Source organism: Oreochromis aureus, linkage group 19 (assembly GCF_013358895.1).
Source record: "Oreochromis aureus strain Israel breed Guangdong linkage group 19, ZZ_aureus, whole genome shotgun sequence".
Classification (NCBI taxonomy): Eukaryota; Metazoa; Chordata; class Actinopteri; order Cichliformes; family Cichlidae; genus Oreochromis; species Oreochromis aureus.
In genome coordinates, this window is record NC_052960.1 from 16,120,596 (window position 1) to 16,142,782 (window position 22,187).

Genomic DNA, 22,187 nt, shown 5'->3' on the forward strand with positions numbered 1-22,187 from the left:
GTTATTCATATGAAATTTAATCCGCTTTTAATGCTGTTATGTTACATGAAATACCAGCCCAGTTTCTAAGGATAAACATGATCACTCAGAATTTCTGCGCAGCTATTTCCCTTGTACTACTGGAAATGCTTTTCATGGGAAAGAAAAAAATGATTTTTTTAAGTTCTAGTTAGTTCAGTAAACTGTAAAAAAAAGAAAAGAAAAAAAAGTATTTCTGTTACCCTTCTTATTTTCTTATCCTTTCTCCTGTCCGTGGCAGAGTCTGTGTATGGGTCTGTCAGTTGATATTGATGGGGCTATCGGCAAGCACCAAGGCTGCCCACTTCGCTATTCTCCAGTACAATAAAAGGCTGTAATAAGCCCCATAGATCCAGTAACCATTTCCAGTTCCATGGCTCAGGCTGTTTCTACCACCCATACCTACACTGCACGCTATGAACAACCCCAGAGAAGCTGTAGGAATAAAGTATGCAATTAAATTAATACCCTTTTGCAACATATGTCTTACATACTGAGCTACCACCGATGCTTCTCTTGACAGAACAGAGTTGGCACTTCTGAGCCTGAGCTTTTGGCACTTGAGCTTTGTTATGAAGCAGAAAGAGAAGTATTAACAGAAGAGTTAGCGCCTGACTTTATGTGCCACTTTCAACTGTACCTCGGTAAGCTGTCTGATTGACAGTGATGGGGCGGAGCAGCCGTGATGTGTTTGTAATAATCTGACTGGAGTCAGGTTCACTTCTATGCTAATGAGCTAGTGTGTTGGTGGTTTAGCATGACTAATGGCGCACATCGCTAACAGAGCTGTCTGGGTGTGAGGACGGGAGCAAAGAAGTGCAGCAGAAATAAAGAGGCTTTACGGGAATGTTGTGAAGGCATGAGGCGGCGAGAAAGCAAAGTTGCAGGAGATTGCATTGTTAGTCTTTGGGGAAAGGGAAAATACAGTTGAGGCCTGATTCCCTTGGCAGATATGTTCACAAAAGCTGAGGAGCAAGGCAGAGGCAAGAAAATTGCCTTTGAAAGTGCAGCAGTGAATTTGAAAAAGGACAAACAGCAAATACTCTACTAGACCCTTTAAAGGGCCTTTTTTATGAAAGAGAATAGATAAAAATGTGAGGCGCATTTATAAGGCAGTTTTTTTTTTTTTTTCCTGTAGTTGATTGATACATGGTCTTGTCGCTGAAAAGTGATAAAGGTCTAATATGTTTTTGCTCTGTGCATGCATGTGTGTGTGTGTCTTTCCCTGGTGTTACTTGTACATCTGAGTGGCATGTTGGATTTTTTTTTTTTTTCATTTCCAGAGCATCTCTTTGATTTACAGTCTTGTCTACGAAAACACTGGAATTAGGTTTGCTGCATAAGTGTTTTCATTTCTTTCCCCCGTCCAGGTTCCAAGTTTGCTTTAACTATCTTGCACTGATTAAACTTCTTGTCACTTATTTATTTAGTGTGGAGATGTTTTGAAGCTTGCTACAAGTACTCATTCCATCCTCTTCTCTCACACCCTCCACTTCTGGAGAGTGTGGAATTGTTGATAAGTCGTCTTGGCAGCATAGCAAGAGTAATCATTTCCCTCCAGATGTTAGAGTTTGGGAAGGAACCAAAAGGGAGTGAAAAGAGGAAGGGATATGGGGGGAGAAACCAGATGCCGCCACTGCCAGTTCCACCCATATACATGATGTCACCTACTCCTCCCTCCCCGAGACTCCCAATACCATCTCCTTCACTCCCCTCTGCTGAAAAATTTCCTCTCCCTTCTCATTCTCAGTTCTACACATACTGCCTTCCTATACCCCAGGAGGCAGCTGGGGCAGGCTGTGTTTACTGCTGAGGTAATTGGAGTAGTTTGGAGAGAGCCTGACCCTAGCCCTGCTAAGGCCTAAGATATGTGTGTGTGCTCGTATACTCACATGTGTGCATACGGCTGTTTGTGATGACTGGCAGAGAGGCCAGGGAAGGAAAGCAGGCCTTAGCCAGTGTCATCCCACTAGGGAGCAGACAAATTGGCTTTCACTACTCTGTCTGTCTTTTCTCGTTTCATATTCTTCAGCTATTCCTTTCTTCTTCCTGCCTATCTTTCCATCTCTCCACCAACTCGAAGACAATCTTTCACGCTTTCTCTTGTACTTGCTCCGCAGCGCTTTTTCTCCTCCTGTTACCCTTTTGTTCCACTTCTCTTTCTGTATCTCTCACTGCTCATCATTTCATCTCTCTGAGCTGAGCTGTTAGCTGAGCTGAGCTGCATAGACTGTGACTCTTGCCAGATATGAGCAAAAACTCCCCCTCAGTTGCAGTCATAGACATGAGGAAACTCATCCAACCTAATCCAGGCGCCTGTTGCGTTTTTCTGTGGGTCAGAGGGGAAGGGAAAGGGCCTTCAGTCGGGGTGTGAGGGCGCGAGTGAGGGTGCACAATCATTCATGGCATGCACATGCAGTAAATGCCATTAAACACTATTGTCTAATAAAAACTAGCATTAGCTACAGTTTGTATTCATATAAAACGCTGACACGAGCTGTGATCAGAAGAGGCACCGGAGAGTGAAGCATGACAGTAATTTAGCATGCATCTAGTGACCTCATCGCCGGGTTGTCAGGTAGGCATTGGGACACGGCTCACCTGCTTTAGCTCATCACACTGCCTGCTCCTCCTCCGCCACCTTCCCTCATCCCTCCGTCTTGCTTGTCCCTGATAGCTTTTACCGCTCTGCTGATTTCACAAATAGGCCTCATTGATTGAATCTGATTCTTGTGGATAGAGCAGCTTTATTGAGTGGCTTTTTCACTGATGGACAGGAGCGTGAGCATGTGTGTGTCTGTGTGTGTGCGTGTTTGTTACACACATTCATGTGTGCATGTAAGAGATGATAAGAGAAAACTTCCTTTCCCCATCCCTCTCATTCTGTAATCCAGGAGCTATTCATCTCCAGGGAATTCCAGCAGCCAGATCATTACAGACACACACAAAGAAGCTCACACACACACTTAGTGCAGCATCAGAGTGAAGATTTTATTATTTATTGTGCATGCCGACTGAGGAGTCTGTTAATTGTGACGACACCTTGAGCAAGACAACATTTAAGTGTTAACTGCTCTCCCAGGTACCGTTCATCATTTATCTAATCTGTGCTTCTGCGGGGGGAAGCAACATGATTTCTGCAGTGCCGTCTTTTGTTTTCTGCCTGTGTAAATGGCTGTGTCTTTAGCCATTTTGAGCCTGTCATTTTTTAGTTGTTGTTTTGCTCAAACTGTAGCGCTAATACAACCAGCACTTCCCAAACCTATATGCATTACTACAGAGAAAAGTGGTGGAAATGCTGCAAGAGGGATTTTGTGTTTTGATGCAGAAAATGAGCTTGTTTCAGATGTAAAACAGAAATGATCTGTCTTGCGTTTGGAGGATTTAGTGAGCAAACTGTTAGAGGCTGGAGCTATATCGGCAGCCCTCCGCTGAGGATGTACACATTTCACACACAGCAATGCACACCTCATCCTTGCAGCAGCAGCAGCATCTGTGCTTTTCCCCTCTCGCTGCCCTCTATTTTGTCTCTCTCCTCTCAACAGGCAGTGTGCCACCTATGCAGAGTTGGATGGATGGTGGCACCCCTTTCCCCTTGCGCCCATTTAACCCCCACAGCCCTGCAGATCCATCATTGCTCAACACACACAACACATGTAACACCCACATCCCTGAATGCATATGTCCTGATCTGCAGCTTCCTACTAAGTAACCCCTAATCGTATTGTCATATACTTTAGAGTCTCACCCCTGAAATGTGCTAATTATTATGTCTTTTTCTTTTTTAAGTGTTAGTCTGTTGCAACCAAACTGATGCTGAGTTCTTTGCACTAAGCTTGCTGGGATGCTATGTGCTCATTAAGGGCTAGATCTTAATATAAAAGACGAGCCTGCCAGTTTATTTAAATTATAGTTGGAGGTTTTTCTGCTCGTGTGTAAAATAAAGCTTGAATGCAAGTGTGGTTTTAGCAGAATTGGTATTCTTTATCCAGCTCTCCACGTAGGGTCACGGGCACGATTGTTTGATTTATTGTCATCAGAATAAACATATTGAGCTTTGAAAGCATTACACATGCAGCCCCTCGTCATGATTTTCCTCTGCTGTAGTTATGTTATTCATTTTGTATTTTCGCTTTACTTTTCATCCCTCAATTTGACTGCCTTGATTATACTCTGTTACGGATACAGACCCGGCAGCCGAGTAGTCATTCTTCCAATATTTTATTTCAAGTCTTCTTGAAGTCCTCCACCCGGGGCGCTTGCGTAGTTGGTGCATTACAATGTAAATTCTCTCCACGGTTACGGAAAACAAGCAGGTATGTAGACATTTCCACGAACCCTCACGCTCTGCATCTGATGATGAAATTTACATCACTTGGACCCGAGCATACTTGTGGATGTGGAAAGCTTCCGTTTGCTTAAGCCAGCTCCAGAGAAAGGATTGTGGACTTTTAGGGAGACCCAGACACACACGTGGAGGGAAGCAGGAGAATAAATGGTTGTTTTGACTTATGAGAGTCATTAGCAAATAACGGCAGGCTTGTCCCACTTTCTGGACTGCACAAGGTTGTAGGCACCATGATTATATTGACTTTGTAACGTAAGTAACTAAAGGTGAGTCCAGAAATGGAAGAAACAGAGATCATATTGGATTTAATGTCTATTGGCAGGGTTTGTTCATTCACGTGTTCGGTTGTTTACGTAGAGATTGCAGCATCTAATTAGTAGTGATTTTGGCTCTCTATTGAAGAGGGTTTATTGGTCCATGTTAGCGACTGACCTGGGCCCTGTTCAGTTAGTGTTGAAGCTGCATGTCAAGCGGCCCTTTGTTCACCTCCAAAGCTAATGGCGAGGGAGTAAAATAGTGCTTGGCTGCTATTTTAACACCTTGTCTTGACTTGTCTGTCGTACAGCACTGTTCAAGCCTGTAGCTTGATTTTTGATTTATTTTAACCAATTTCTGAATGTGCTAGTTAGCATAAGTTGTCATTTGATTAGATGTAAAATATTTGATTAAGGGGTGAATATTAGAATGCAATTTTTTAATGAAATGAATGATAATTAGATGTTAATTATTGGTAATGTAAAGCTGTTTGTTTAATCAATCAATTTCTAATTACCTGGAAAATAAAAACATGTCTGTTGAATCACTAGTTATTATTCACCTTTGATCAGCCTTTGCAGCTTGGAATAATTCGGTGTCGTTTTCATGCTTTAAGACCTCCCTATTAAAAGAAAAGAGAGACAGATCACAGTGGAGGTAGCGAAGGAAAAGAAATTTCCTTGCTTCATTAATTGGCAGCTCTGTGGTACACTAAACATGCCGTGTGCACACACACACACGCATGCAGACACACTGTTGAATGCTGTGACTGCTCTGAAGCCACAGCTTTATATTTAGTCAAGGGAGACCAGCCTCTGTCACTTTTTCTCTTGCTTAACCTCGCTCTTTCTCTTCCTCTCTCGGTGGCTGTGTTGAAGAGGAGTCTCGGGGGAGGGCTTAACTCTGAGCCCTCGTTCTTTTTCCGTTTCTTTCTCTCTCTCCTTCCACGTCTTTTCTTCCCTTATCGTCCTGTGAATGGAGCTGCAGACTGTTGTTGAACTGTGAATTAGTCCAGGAGACACACTCTGCACCTAGACAAAATAGAGAAACTGAGGAGGTTCAGTATCTGCCTTTCTGCTTTCATTCCTGCCACCCTGACAGGCAGGTTTGCCTTACTCTGTGCACACATGAGGCGTTTAAATGCTGGTGCAGAGTGTATGTGCCTACGAGTTGAACTAGTGAGGGAACAAGTGTCACAATTTTACCTTGAACCAGCAAAAGTTATAAAATCAATAACTGACTTGAGGTTAACCTGAGGTCAGCAAGGCTTCACGTGCACCCTCGGTTTTGTGAATAAGCCACATAAGACCGTGCCTGTTTTGTGACGTACAACCTGGAAAATCACAGGGAGGGGTTTGTGTTGTCATGGTTATTGGATGTTCGGTAGCTTCAGGGGAAATTAACTTTGGGTGGGGTGGGGCGAGGTGCAGAAAAGAAACGGGGAGGAATGGATGGGTGAGTGGGAGGAGGAAGGGGGGGGTGCTATCTTAATTGCTTTCCGTGAATAATTTCAGTCCCCTAATTTGGCGATAATGACAGTGGCTGCTGCTTTTGTATTTATTTATCCAAACATTAATTGACAGGACTGACATTAGCCAGGGCGGTTATTGCGCATTTGATTGCGCACAAGGGAGCAAAGAAAATTACAGTAATTATCATTCTGATATGGATTATGAATATGCATTCCCACACTTAATGTCTCTGTCAGCATTTTAGTAACAACAAGGCACTCTGCCATGACAACAGCACTTTAGCTTATCTCATATCTGCTTCCCTAAACCCAGTCCAACCAGTGCTTCTGGAGAGCAGATGACATGTCGTGTCCAAATGATTTACGGCAACACCCAGACATGCGGTTAGGTGAAATTGTTTTCATGTGGATTGTTTTAGTTGTCCGATAGTTGTTGGCTCATGTTAATTAATGTAAGGTGTGTTAATGTGAGTATTGAAATGTTTTTGTTTTTTTTTAACAGGCGGAGGGAGAGGACAATTTGAAGAAGATGCAGCTGATGGAGCTAGCTATTCTCAATGGGACATACAGAGATAACAACGTCAAAACACGTAAGTGAGCTGCAGTGAAAAGCAACCATATCCACGATTTCCATAATCCATCAGTTTTCTTCCATACATAATAAAAACCTTTAATATTTTAATGATATTTTTCCAATATTTCCCATTAACTCATACTTTTCGTTTTCATTAAATAAATGTGCAGTCAGATCCACTGTGTGCATACATCATATTATCTCTGACTATGAGCAGACCTCTTTTTCAAAACTGTTTTCCAACCATAAGTAGGAATACCTCTGTTCCATTTTTCTCCATATTTCTTGTCCTCTCTACCATCCTTTCATCCGCCCATCCTTTCCCCTGCAATCCACATGCATTCACCCTGTTTTACTCGCTCCTGGCAGACTTTAAATATTAAGCACATTGCTGTATTTCACCTGCTCAGTTCTGCATGTCAGTTGCTGATTCACGTGTGTTTTGTAATCACCAAGTTATGTTTGAAAATGTAAATCATATACAGCCCCAATGTTTGACTTAATGGCAAGTTAATCTGAACTTGTGCATGCGATTATTTTCGTAATAATTAATCAAAATTTAATTAAAAATGTCACTAAAAATTGGTTTTTCTGTACACTTTTTTTTTTAAATGAAAGTTTAAGCGATTAATTTCTTTGTTGAATTTTTCTCGTTTAACATCTGCCTAAATGGGAGCCATGATGAAGTAGCCCACCACCCAACTGCAGTTACAAAAGCACTTGATTTAATAGGCTTGCCTTTGGGGAAGCTTGTGTGGCATAGCTTATAGAACATGCTAATGCTTAGCCTCTATAAGAATTATATTTGTATGTCCATTTATCATCCAACACAAACTGAGTGCTGACTTTGCAGAGGATGGGCATTTCTTTAAGTTTAAATGCTCCCACTCTGACCTTCACATCAAGATCAAAAGTCTCCTCATTTTGCTTATTTATTTATTTATGCCATAAAAACTGCTTCCTCCTCTATATGAAGTCAACAGCTCTGTTTCTGTTGGCATGCGTGTCGTTAAACTCACCCATATCATTTCCAGTAGGTGAATGTGTAGCCGCTGTGGTGATCGGTCTGCTTCAGATGCACTGGGATGATGGCGTTATTTCATTATTTTTGTGCTTCTTGTGTTTTGGTGTGTGGGGTTATTTTATTTTTTATTTTGTTTGGCAATGTTGGCAAAAGATTGTCGCTTTTGTGGTTCACCACCATGATCATTGCATGTACTAATTTTCCCTTTTGCTCCTCTCCCCTTTCTCTCTATCTCTCTCTGCCACTTCCTGTTCACCCTTCCTTTCCCCCTTTCGTATTTTCACACTTCACTTTTCATCTGTGATATTGTTCAATCACGCTACACTTTATCTCTTGTCCTCTTTCTTTCTTTCTTTCTTTCTTTCTGTTTCTGTCCTTCACTCTCTTGCTTATGGCAGCCACCCTTGCGTTCTCTCTTGCAGCGGCGGCAGCAGCCGCTCAGGGCCCTCGCCTCATAGCGGCCCCCACAGGTCAGGTGTTGCCTCCCCCGGCACTGCGGCCTCCGACGTCAGCCGGGGCCCCCATCATGAACCTCATCCGGCCCACTCAGATGGCTGCCATGCTGCCCAATGGCACCCCCACCCTGGTGCCTCCCACACCGGATGGCGGGCTTATCTACACCACCCCCTACGAGTACCCTTATGCCTTGGCACCCACCTCCCTGCTGGAGTACCCCATCGAGCACAGTGGGGTTCTAGGTAAGAGAGCCTGGGGAAGCATGGGTGCAGCAGGTACAGCGACCAACTTTAGCCAGCCTGGACAGGAGGCCAGCTTGTTTTACCCCGGAGCTGGGGTGCTGGACGCGGCTTCCATGAGCCACAGTCAGGACTTGTTGAAAGGTAAATATGTCGTGTCCACCTGAGGATCAAAACAGACAAACTCACAGGGTGGATGTACTGATGAAGCTCTTGGTGATGGGATGACCAGCTATGTCGCTCATGGACACTTTGTTAAATGGCAATGGGGGGCAATAATTACCTTGTGTGAGGGCCAGGCTAATGGGAAGTTCTCTATAGACTAAGGATATTCACTGTTTAGTTACGTTCTTGCCAAACAGTTGTGCTCTCAGGTTTATATTGCCTCTTGTCTGCAAGGTTTATTATAGGTGGACTTGCACTTGCCTCAGCGTGAAACGAGGCACACTGACAGTAACACACTCGCATACACGCAGGTCTGCTCCCTAACCCTTTCATGCACTGGCCTAGAGGTATATTCAGTCTGGCGGCAGATCCCCTCGGATTTCTGCAGCTTTTGAAATTATTTCTCTGCGCTGTTGTCTGCAGGCAGGCCTCGATGCCTGCAGATAGTCCCTCTCTCACTCCCACTGGGGATGTTCATTAAATTCCCCCACTCACTCCCTTTTTTCCTTCTCTCCATTGTCTTAGCTCTACCCCTCTTGAACCGGAGCGCTGTGCTAACACCTGACGCTCCACTTACTTTTTGTGTCAGAAAAAAAGTCCAATATGGAGGAGGGGGGTGTTTGATATATGTTATGTTTATCCCCGACGGTGCTTTAAGCTCAGCTCATCTGCTACCAAAGAAGAAAGAACTAGGTTTAGGCCTGATACCGTCCCCATATGTTATATTAAGGCTCTAGTTAACACAAAAGAAAAGCCGTTTCCCGCGTTAGGCAGGAGAAACCTTTGTTAGCCGCTTTCCAGATTTAATTTGACACTGCACTTCTCTAATGTTCACAGATTCATTTGGCAGCAGCAGACACAAGTGTGGTTTTAGCTGACCTGTGTATTTGAGGTGCCTCTGGGAGTCATGTGTAGAACAGACAGGGGCAGCTGACTGGCTTTTCTCTCTTTAACTTGCAGGGTTACACCAGCTTAGTGCATTTTATTTACTCACACTATCGATTGGTGCCTTCAGCAACACAGGGCCCTGTGGAACACGCTCCCTCTCATACTTGCGCGCGCACACACACACACACACACACACACACACACACACACACACACACACATATACTCACAGACTTGGCTCAGTTTCCTGCGCTACTGTATCTAGCCACCAACGGCTTCTCTGAGAATAAAGAAATGTCAGGCCATCTGCTACTTCAGAGTAGTGTAGTTAGCTGTGTAGTCATGGGCCAAAAAAATCCGCTCTTGATAATGCCAGAAGAAAATCTTTTTTTATAACTTATTTCGCATGTCCTCGCTTCCTCTGGGAAATGTTTTTCTATTTCATTTTTTTGTTGTTGTTTTTTTAAATCCATGCACACATCAGAAATTTGTAATACTTGAACATAGTGTGGCACACAAACAGTTTTTGTGATGCATACGAGGCGGTGTAAACCGCTGCAGTAGAAAGAAATCAGTTGTGACAAATATAGGAGGGAAATGACAGCCTGTGCCGCTAGTGAGCAGATTGACCTGGAGAGAAATGTTGAAAAGGGGAAAGAGAAAATGAAGGAGAGAGGGAGAGGCAGGTGGTGTCTGGCACTATTCAATTACCATCAGAGCTGTATTGGATTTCCCCACCTTTCAAAATGAAGAGACAAATTTCTCTCTGTTCCCCTTTTGGATCCCACAGGAAGAATCACATTATTTTTCTAGACAGCCCTGGAGCCTGTACCCTTTACCTGCCCCCACCCACCCACCCACCCACATATAACTCTGAGCACTGTGGAATTTTAGTACTTAAGTTATGCATTTTTAAATACCAAGTAAATCTCCAAAAACGTGTATAATTTTTTTTCTACTGCATTTTTTCTACATGTAAAAGGAAAAAAAAAGAAGAAGACGTGTTTGTGTGTATATGTACTATAATCTGTATTATGTTATTCTGTGTATTGTTGTGTAATCCGAGCATTATAATGGTTAAAAATGTGAATGTTATCACTGTACAAATGACTGTTTTTGCCCTCCTCAAAGTGAACGGTTTCTAACCCTGTGGACCTGTTACAATCTAGGTGCAATGGCTACTAAAGTGAGACGGCATGACACGCGGGTCCATCCTTACCAAAGGATTGTGACCGCTGACAGAGGTCAGTTTAGTCTCCTAGCTACACTTTGATGTTGACTTATGCATTTCAGTGATTATTATATTATGCCTCAATGCCTTAGTTGGGAATTTCTACATTGTCTGTATTGCATTTTGTTTTGTTTTCCTGTCCCCCTGCCACCTTTCCTACCCCGTATCGCCACACGCCAGCTAAATGGTTGATTGTGGTATGCACATTTTGTTTACATTTAGTACTTAACATATGCAGTATGTGCAGACTGTGTATATGTCAAAGCTCAGGCAAAAGTGATGTTGAAAGGTTTGGGATTTTGCAGCTGTGAAGCCAGGACAGGTAGTACTTTGCAGGCAGTGTTGAAAGTGTATAATGACATTCCTCTGATGTGAGATTAGAGCCTAAAATGGGGCAGGCTTGTTCCCATACATGATTTATCTCATCGGCTCATAAGGAGCAGAGAAAAAGGAGACTCATCTCTATACTGTATCGTAAAGACATAGCAGGCATAAGGCAAGTGGCCGTGCTGCTACCAGGCCCCATTTCACCTTGAAATTTACATTTATTTTTGATTTTTTGATTTTTCTATGGAAGATAGGCACGCACAGACATAAGCTGAGGTAGCTTGCATTCTCTCCAGTGTATTGCAAATATATTGAAATAAAGCTAAAGTACATTTTTAATATTTCAGTTGTACATGAGGTACTGTCATTTTATATTTGAGCATTTTATATCAAATGTATTTATGGTTTTGTGTATATTTATACTCTATAAAAATATACTGCTAAATAAAGAGAACGAATCGGAAAACAGCGATTCATCTATTCATTGCACATATAACACTAGTCTCAGTTATGCTTCACATAACTCTAGTTATTAAGTCTCCTTAACACTAATCACACTGTTTGGAGCTTGCATTCCAACTCGAACGACACTAAAACACTAGATTTTTGTTACTTTGTTTGTCTGTTCGACCTCTCTTTGCTTCTGTTTTTGGTTTTGGGGGCAATGTGCGCTTTATTTAAACCACCAAGCTACCTGATTCAGGGTGGGGCTTAGTAGTTTGGATCATGCCGCTGTGGCGCCATGATCGCAGTGAGATTAGCTGGGTTCACCTCATATTGGCAGGGGACTAAGAGCAGGGGGCGACATAAGAGATTGCATTCATTTTATTGTTAAAATGATGTCATTCCAGTCTCTTCTTGCTGACACTAATATCCTTTCTATCTTTTTTTTTCTGTTTGTTTTGTTTTTGTTTCTAACCACCTAGCCGCCACCGGCAACTAACACATGACCTTCTGACCTCTGAACTCTTCACCCAATGACGAGCCGCCCCAAGCCTGCCTGCTGATCAGTTAACTGGTAATTGCCTTTTGCTAGCCTCTCGGACGCAAGTGAGAGAGAGAGAGAGAGAGGGAGAGAGAGGCGCCTGCCCGTACAGTTACCCTAACACATTCTGACAATAAAACAAAAAAAGAGAAAAAAAGTAGAAACCAACGCAGAATCTTCACAGAAACACAACGAAAACCCAACAAAGTTGTGTGATATTCATAAATATTTTTTTCCCTTTGTTCATTGAGTTCGATTCCCATTCTTTCTCTTTCTTTTTCTTCATGAATCACACAGTGGGTGGACGTGTTTGTGGTATGACTCATAAATCTGCACTGAATTACATAGCAATAAAGACCCCCACCCCACACACCCCACCCCCCTCCTCTAATTACTCTGACGTGGTGACCTCACTTGTATGAATCAAATTTGAGTATTTATTTGACGCAAACCATTTGGTTTCAGAGTAATGGCCCTCAGATTGACACCCCCTCCTCCCCTCCCTCAAAATATAGATATAAGAGCGTCTACCTGCTCCCATCCTGTTCCAACACCCACCCACGGGGAGAGAAAAAGAAACAGAAGGAAAGAGAACATACACTCACATTAACTTGTTTAATTTCTGTCATTTTCACGTGTAGTTCAGTTGTTGAGCTCTAAGATGTAATTTTGAGCTGACACATTCTGGGTGTGCCCCTCTAAACAGCTTTCTGTCTTTGTTTTTATTTAATTTTTTAAAATGCATGGCTGAAATGATTGCTAAAGGAGCTTTTTATGATTTATGTGTTTTGTTTTGTTTTTCTCCTGTCTGTTTTTAATGCTTTTTTTTTTTTTAGTCATTTTCTCCACTTGATTTTGTCCTTTTTTTCCCCTGTTGTTCATATTTGACTAATTAGCTTTTGCTTAAACCTGACCAGCCAAAACCAAGGCGAGGTGATTAGCTCTAAAACAGTACGCAAACTGATGTTCAAAGCAGGCAGCAGAAGCTTAAGAAATGATGAAGGGCAAGATGGGAAGGTCACTACTTGGGCTGATGGTTCTTTGTGTGTTTTGTGTGTGTGTTTTTAATTAATACTACAATGAAAGTAGGGTGTGTTGAGGCTTCGGGGGGAGGGAGGGGGAAATTGCCCCCCCATCCACACTACATCCACTATACAGTGCCTGATGTATTTTGACAAAAAAAAAATCTCAATGAGTTAGCTGAGCTGTGATCACAAAGACAAAAAAAAGTATTAAGTGTGCATATTTAGCCAAAGGGTTTGCCAGTGAATTATATATCTGCAGTTATGCATCTGTCTCACAGAGGGCTCTCTTTGTGATTTTTAAGAGTTTAAAAGGGTGTGAATTTTTAGTGCCTGCCTTCAGCTGTAACAGCCAGCCAGCCAGTCAGTCAGTTTAGATGATTTCTCACCCATTACTGCTCTGTTTTATTCTAAGGTGAAGAGATGCTAATCAACACTAAATCAACATGTTACACAGTGACAGCAAAGGGGGGAGGGGGGGCACTTTGAAGTTCTGTACATAAATGCTTTTGCCATGTTACCTGGATTCTATATTAAGTTGTTTCATCAGCCACGTTGCCAAACAGATGTTTTATTTTGCCATTTTTTTCCCATCTCCACGTTTGACTAATTCTTTTTAAATGTATTTTAAGTTTTAACCCAGTTTGAAGACTTTACATGAATTGAATCGTGCAGTTGGCATAATCTGAGCCTACTTGCATTTTTGTTTTTTGTTTTTTTTTTACTGATGAAATTTCTTTTGTCTTTTTTCTTCTTTTTTTTCTTTTTTTAAAAGTCGAGGTAAACGATCCAAAAGCGCATCCACAATGTGTCACACCTCCCCGTGATCATAGTCTAGCTTCTGAGCCCACAATCTTTTGTTTAACTCTCTCAAGAAAAAAATAGGATGTGAAAGCCATGCCTGCCTGTTCAAATTGCTTTATACATACGTCTTATATATATAAATATATATATAAATATATAAAAATGTAGATATGTCATTGCATATACAAATACAGAAGAGAACAAAAAAAGATAATTTTACAGGGTGCTGGAGATGAGAAAAAATAAGATCTATTTTTGGCAATTTTAGCTTTTGATACTTTACTTGCAGTTACAAAATCAGAAAAAAATAAAGAAAAAAAAGTTTAAAACAGTATAGGGGAAAATGGGGGGGGGGAACCAAGTGGGGGAGGGGAGGGGGAGAAGTGCTGTTGACCTTGAATATGATTGGAAAAGGAAGACCAAAACAGTCACGACCCTTTGGAAAGTTAGCGAGCATCAGAGTGAGACGGACGCCTAGAGAGCTTAAAAAGATCAAATCAAAGTGCCTTATCGACAGCGGTTTCTGTTTTCTAGTATTCCAGTTGTGTTCAATAATATCCAGCACCCACCAAGATGGCGCAGAGAGGAATGGCTGGTGTTACACGCTCTGAAAGGACGAGCAGGGTAGCCGCCACCGTACCGTGGCGTTACCGAAGTTATTCTATGCAAAAAGAATAGCAGTCGTTTTGACCAGCTACAAACATGTGCCATGGTTTTGTCTTCCTGAAATGATTTTTTTCTCTTTTCCTTTTACCTGAGGGCCCTTTACTCTGCTGTATGAGCAGATTTTGTTCTCTGTTTTTTTAATTAGTATTATTATTATTATTGTTATTTCGATTTTAACGATCAAACGAGATATTGTCTTGATTTTTGGTGACTGTGACTAACTTCCTAGAACAAATTGAACTGCCAGTCGTGACCCAGTAGTCTGCCGGAACATGTTTTTTTTTTTTTTGTTTGTTTTTTTTATTATGAGCTAAGAAAAATACATGACGTTCAAGGGAGTGGATGGAAGAGCGAACAGCGGGCGGGGAGGGTCGTCCCCATCGCGTCTGTTTGGTTTTTTTGTTTCAACAGCTGCAAACTGAAAGCATCCAGTCCACGTCTCTCAGCGTCAGCTTGACAACAAACTATCAATACAATCATGAGGTTTAAATTAGACAGCTGAAATGTTGGGATAATGAAACAAGCGAGCCCCGCTTCACCGCCAAACAGTTCTCAGCTGTTGAAACAACTGACAGTTTATTGCTGGAAGGTGAAATAATATTAAAATCGAGGAATTCTTAAATCCAATATAACACTTGGCGGTTTTGTTTTTTTTGTTGGTTTTTTTTCTTCCCTCTATTCATAGCTCTTTCATCATGCTGTTACAGTGAAAGGTCAATGAAATATTCTTTTTCAGTGTTATTATTTTTATTAAATTGAAATGCAATATTAAAGCGGAGCAAGAGATGGTTATTCGGCATTTGACAGTATTAAGAAAATTCCCTCTGCAATGTTACAACTTGCTGTGTCATTGTGAAAGGCTGGATAAGACCATCAGGGGAAAGGTTGACTCTTATACCTACCGTATTCTCTCTGGCCTGCCTACTACATGTATGATAATGTAATTAACAGCCATTGTTACAGGTTTATAATGTATTTTTCTAATCTCATTTTATATGTATATTAATCATGTTTCTGAGTGCTTTTTTCTTTTTTCTTTTTTTAAATGAAACCCACTGCAACCCCCCTCCCCCCTCACCCTAAACGACCCTCTCTCCTCCTCCTCCTCCTCCCCCGCCCCCTCCCCTCATCTCTTTTACATCTCGAAACTGTCTCTTGTGGGGAGTGTTGCCTTTTTCCCTGTTACATTTTGTTTTGTTTTCTTGCTGATTCCCAGCTTGTTTAACTCATTAGCTACTTTATTAGTTTATTTTTTTTCCTTGTCACGAGTATTTTTACATGCTTGCATTTAGTTTTCATGGTGTATGCTGTTATTTTTTTCTTATTAACCTCTTGGCATTTATTTTAATAAAACATTCTTAGTAAGAATTTTACTAACTTGCTGATATTTTGTCTTGTGTTTTTAACCAGTTTCATGAATGTATTACCTCTGGTCTGGTTCACGGACTAACACGATTAAAACCAGTTGTCCTGCCACCACTTCCACTGACTGACAACGCACATTACATGAACGCGTGCGCTCTACATAAAACCACACTACACACACGCACAGATCTAACTGGAAACTGCACGAGTTGATAAGTGTCCCTCACTGCCGCTCACGCGCTCTCACCTCTGTGCTGAAAACAAAAAAAGAAACCAGCAAAAAAAGTCTGCTGACACTCTTCGTACTTGCCCCCAACACTGCTGCCGTGTCTTGTCTCTCTCCGAAGCAACTTTTTGTTAGTTGTCCTGTCCGCCTGTGTCACTGACCCTCCGCCGCCCCCTCCGTGAGACGGCAGGAAGTGTCGCCCCGTCTGAAACAACAAGCCCCACGTTGCTCGAGGTCACGGGTTAACCTCTGGGTCGGCTGTTCTCTCTCGAATGAGGCGCGCACTGATTAAAAAAACAAATACATCTCCACACGCAAAGTCAAAACGCCCTAATCCCCAGAAGATAAAACTCCCATTTCCTCCCTACACACACACAGACACACACACTATCTCTAACCATTAGTTAGTGCAGGACTAATCGCAAGCTGTGCAAAAATACTCATATTAGTCATCTCAAAGGGATTAATTTTACTGTGAATGTGAAGAGCAAAACATCTCATCACTGCACATTATAGATGTAGTGAGTTATTTACAACAGACACTCGGGCAGGGGGGCAAATTTATAGATGGCAGTCGTGTGAACGTCTAAAGCTCTATTTTACTTTATTTTTTCCCCACTTTCCCTCTATTGCATCCCTGGCTTGTTATGCCTGGATTGGAGCATTACTGTTATCACCAGCTGTTGCCTGTTTGGTGAACACTTCTCCCCATTCAGCTTATTGATATAACGGCTAATACTAGGCCATTTGGGAGCATCTATAACGCTTAGACACACACCAGTACACCACGCCAATATGAAGTGCTCTGGGATCAAAACAACCTTACTATTTCTTCCAATGTAAGAATGCTGATATGGCTTTCAGCTTGCTAGTATTTATCACCTTTTTTTTTTTTTTTTTTTCTGTCCAGGGTGGATTTTCCTCGTCTGAAACACTGCCTGTGTGTGTGTGTGCTTTCTTTTTTGTTTCGTGTTTTTTCATCCTCCTGCTGACACTCGTCCTGGGGTTCATTGAGCTTTCTTCTTCTTTTTCTTTATTCAGCTCTTTCTTCTTCCTCCACTCTTTACTCAAGGTATTGACACTGACACACAAGCAAAAGATTAACTTCATTAATCCTGATTATTACTTTAACCCGGTGAGTTGTTGCCTCCAGATCATTATTTTGGGCTTTTTTCCTCCTTTTTAATATTTGCAGCAACCAAAACAACTTGGCCTTAACTTGTTGCAATTCTCTTCGTGTCTCAGCAAGCGGAGAGCAAGAATTAAAGTGTCTAACATCAAAACTAACATTTCTCGACTTGGAAAATTAACATTAACATGTTTTTATTTTATTTTAACCTTTAACACCTGCTTATACACCAGCAAATAAAGGCAGAGATTACGCTACAGGCAAGCCAAAAAATTTCATTTTTTTTGCTGTGCATTTTTTATTGTTAGACATAAGCTCTTTATTTATTAATCTAGGATTGGCCTTTAATGTGTTTTTTCTTTTTTTATTGGCTCGTCTGCGTCGTAATGAGCAGTTTGAGCTAAAAATCCGTCCACTAGCTGTCACAAGCCTTGCCTTTTTATATGTCGGAGAGGTTTTCAGTGACTCCCGTCAACAAACGAGCTGATGAAAAAGACAGTGAGCCGGTGGGAGTTCTTTTCTGAAGCACAATAAACTACAAACGCTGCCTAAACTCACGCGGCTGTGTTTAAAAAGTGCCTTTTCTTTCTCAGATTGGAAAATTATATATTTTTGTACTTTATCATTCAAGTGCCAATTTTCTGCCTCCCTTTATCTCACCAAAAGCTGTTGTTTTTATTTTTTCTTTGTTGAGCACACAAAACTAAATACCCAAGCACATTTTTTTTTTCTTTTTTGTTCTTTAAACTGGGAAATTTGACCCACCCCCAAACAAGAGGGGGAATTTGGTCACAGATGTTTCCCACCATTAAACTTTGGCTTAATGGGTCCTGTTTTCAATTTGATCCACTGAGAACTTTCTAATCGGACCACAGTATGCAGTGAACTGCTGCTGGTTGCATACTGCTGCCATCTCTGGCAGAGTTCTCAGTGTATTTTCCAAATCTGTCACAGGGCATTCAGTGTATTTATCTACTAACTACCTTCTCACCTGTCAATCTCTTTTTCTTCTTCACCTCTGTTTAACAGACATTCCTCCAATGAGTTAAACGGCAGGTTTAACCAATCAGTACTGGTCTCAGCGATGTAGCACTCAGGTGGTTGAAAGAAAAATGCTACCAAAATACAGAAATAAATTTGCCCCACTGGATTTTTCTTCCCTTTTTTAAAGAAAATAATGATATATATGCATATAAAACATTTTTTTCCTAAAAAAAAATATATACTAGTATGATATATTGTAAGTTTCTCATCCATTTAGTGATGCACTAATATCTGTGAGATTTCCTTTTTTTGTGGAGTTGTAAGTTTTTATGTGAAGTAGTCTTTATTTTGTTTTGTGTTATCTTGTTTTTTATTATTATACAGGGTTAGACTGAGAATTTTTCAATAGGGTGTAAAACATGTAATGCCAGTTTTTGTTGCTCACACCAAAAAAAGAGAGAAAAAAAGAATAAAAATGAGGAGAACAAATGTCATGTGTGCAATAAAGAACGATATTTACAAGCTTCCCTCTGACTGCTCTACCTGGACTCGTCCTTTTCGCACTTTTTATCGGTGACATCATTTCTTTGGATTTGCTGTGACTTTGGGGAGTTGAAAAGGTAGGTAGGTGTGCTATACTTACAGGAAGTTTTAAAAAAAAAAAAAGTGCGAGTTAAGATCCTGGAAAAATAACTCACCTAAGCCTTTAAAGTGAGATCAAGCCCTCTGCTGGATTTGAGTGTGATGTTGGTAAAATGTAAAATGCTGACCTTCAGAGAGGGTCACACAGTTAAAGCTTTCTCTCTGGAGACAGCATCCACACTGACTTTTAAAATCTGTGCTGACTACTGCTGCACCAAATCCTCGCACTTCATTCCTGTCTGGTCCAGTCAATCGTTCTCGACCGCTAGTAATCACGCGTGACAGGTGACATCAAGTATACTGGCGTCAGGTTAAAAAGTTGACACTTCTACAGCAAACTGAGCAGTGATACTATTTAGAGGCGGATCTGTTTTAATAAAGGCTGACGATGCGGAGTGATGTGTCATCTTGTCATTGCTGCACACGGTGAACTCATCACGAGGTCGACCGCTCGCTAAAAGCTGCGTGTGGCACTGAATGAGCAGCATGCAGTGTTTACATACTCGCTTCCTATAAATAGCTGTGTTTCACTCATTAAATGTCACGCATGCGTCTGCCAATGAATTCAAGACTGCAAAGGGTGAGATTCTCTTACCGGTGTGTTTAAAATTTAATACGTCACGCTTCTGCTGCCATACATGAATTGATCTTTGAGTTTCATGTTTTCCATTTTAAACGTAATGTTTTATTTGGAGTCCTGGAGGCCACGTAATCTGCTTAACAGCTATAAAAGGAAAGGGGGAGGTTTTAATCAGTAGGGTATTTTCTGACCTGTTATTTCTGGAGTTTTTACTGTTTTAATTGTGAAACACGGTTTAATGCAAGACGTTTATCTGGTGTTAACGGAACTTATTACAAGGCAGCATCCCTCTCATCCTGAATTTCACTCAGTAGCACTTTAATCAGAGGAAGATGGTTAATATTTCTGTCTGCAGTCATTTATATTTGATGGGATGGCTCTGTGGTGGGGAGAGCAGCAACAAGGACCCCCTGCACAAAAAGCACCAGGCGTCAACACTGACAGCAGGTATCTCATTAAATCAGATACAGCATGAGGAGTTGCCACATGTATGCAGAACTGCAGGCACTGAAATGCCACATGCTATATGAGATTTAGCTAATCTGCAGCTGAGCCCGACTCTGTGAACAATATGTCTGTTTTAGTGCTCATGCACAGGCCACTTTACTAGGTACACCTAACCAGCCAATCACATGGGAGCAACTGCATTTAGACCCATTTGGTCAACACAACTGGTAAAGGTCAAATCAAGTGTCCACATGATGAAGAACGGTGATTTAAGTGAGTTTGCATGGCAGTTGGTGCCTGACACACACAACAATTTCTAGGGTTTACAGAGAAAAATAAAAGTCAGGAAAATAAAATGTGAGCCGCAAACATATCTTGAACATCTCTAAACGTGCAACACAGTAAGCTTTCAAGCAAATGGGCTTCCGCACAGAAGGTCACACCGGGTGCCACCTATCAGGTAAGAACAGGAAAGTGAGGCTACGATTTGGTCATGCTCAACAAACTTCGATAATCAAAGACTGGAAAAATGTTGTCTGGACTCGATTTCTGCGACAACTTTCACATCATAGGGTCTGAATTTGTGGATCCATCCGGCCTCATATCAACGGTTCAGGCTGCTAATGGTGTGGGGGATATTTTCTTAGCACACTTTAGGCCTCTTTGTACCCACTGAGCATCATTTAAACACGACAGCACACCTCAATATTGTTGTTGACCCTTTACCACAGTGTACCCACCTTCTAATGGCTGCTTCCAGCAGGGTAACACAACATGTCACAAACTGGTTCACTGTACTTAAATGTCCTCCACAGTCAGCAGATCTCAATCCAATAGAGCACATTCGGGATGATGTGGAACTGGAGATTCACATCAAACATGCAGCTGGAAAATCTGTAAGAACTGAGTGATGCCCTCATGTCAACATGAACAAAATCTCTGAGGAGTGTTTCCAGCAGTTTGTTGAATTCAGGCAACATATTGTAAAACGTCTCATTTGGAGTCATTAAAATGCCTGATGGTAATTTCTATGTATTGTCACATTTATGCATTGTGTAAGTTCAGTTTGTGGCAAAGAAAATAAGATATCACTTACATCTTTTCTTTGTTTGACTTTAAAAAGAAAAAGGAAAAAATTCCTAATTTTTTAAAATATATGGTTATTTTCAGCACACCACAAGTTAGGTCCGTGGTCCTTAAACAACGAGCGAGTAAAATCATCAAAACCCCTAATTTACATCCATAATGATATCAAAGCTCCATGAGTTATTATCTAAATAGTACCCTGTCAGGTGCAGATGACGGCCTTCAAAATTAAGGTAAGAGCTGAAAATCTCGGCTCTTCCTGGAGTTGCATAAATAAAAATCGTTGGCAGGCCTGGAGGCTGAAAAGAGAAGCATAATCCCGTCAACAGAATGACTAAAGGTATGTATGCTTACACATTAATCTGCATTTTCATTCTGTACACACGCCAACTGGATGTGAAGTGGTGTTTCTGTACACAATCAGCTCACGGCAAGCCCAGGTGGAAAATTAAATTCATCAAAACAAACAAGAGTCCCTCTCCTTTTCCTATTTCATGGAGCCAATATAAGATGTTTGCTGTTGGCTGCTGGGCATTCTCCCAGGCATTTACCCTGATTATCAAACATATCATGTCTACTGTAGGTTACTGAGGAAGGCCCATCTGCTAAAACCAGAGAAATTTTACAACCTGCAATGAAAATGACCCATCTTCGCTGGGTAATTGGACCAATCTACAACTTCTGGGAGCTTCCCGATGACTTATTGTCATCCGCTATTTCATACAATAATAAAAACAAAAGGGGTTTGAAGTGGGCATCTCATTCTAGCTCAAACTGGCATCTCTGCAGGAAAAATCTAGATCACAAGGCATCTTTTCCTTTTCTCTGTCTTCTTCTCTCGTCCTCGCACTGGAGGACAGAGCTGCTGCAGAATGGGACGCCGAGTTCACGACTTTTAATGTCACGCAGGAAGCTGCCGGTGGGGAGACAGAAAGAGAGCAGAGAAGTGGAAGGGAGGAGAAGGAGGAGGAGAATGCCGATGGTGGCTTTGGCCCCCGGGAAGACGCATCAAAGGAGCATTTGTCGCAGAGACCAGCTGGGAGTATAATCAGAGAAAGAGAACTGGAGTTCAGTATATGTGTGTGTGTGTTTTTGAATGAGGAGAGTGGAAGGGCTGCATCAGTGGTGACATATGAACCGGCTTCCTGTGGAATGAATGTAGGGCATTCATCAGGGTGCAGCTGTTTCTCCCTCTCTCGCTGTGCATGTGTGTGTAGTGAGTTGTTTTAGTGGGTGCGGTTGTTGTAGGTTTCAA

General features: G+C 41.6%; 1 protein-coding gene across 6 annotated transcripts in view; it reads left to right on the top strand.

Moving 5' to 3' along the window:
- Window positions 1–18,704, top strand: part of qkia (QKI, KH domain containing, RNA binding a) — an 80,252-nt gene extending 61,548 nt beyond the window's left edge. Inside the window, exons 5-8 of one of the 6 annotated variants that reach the window (XM_039603602.1) lie at window positions 6,595–6,682; window positions 8,089–8,388; window positions 10,608–10,682; window positions 11,923–18,704. In XM_039603602.1, coding sequence (XP_039459536.1) covers window positions 6,595–6,682; window positions 8,089–8,388; window positions 10,608–10,682; window positions 11,923–11,939 — 480 coding nt within the window. In that variant the 3' untranslated portion in view covers window positions 11,940–18,704. The other 5 variants (XM_031748762.2, XM_031748763.2, XM_031748765.2 and 2 more) reach the window with 5 other exon arrangements.
- Window positions 18,705–22,187: the final 3,483 nt, after the last annotated feature.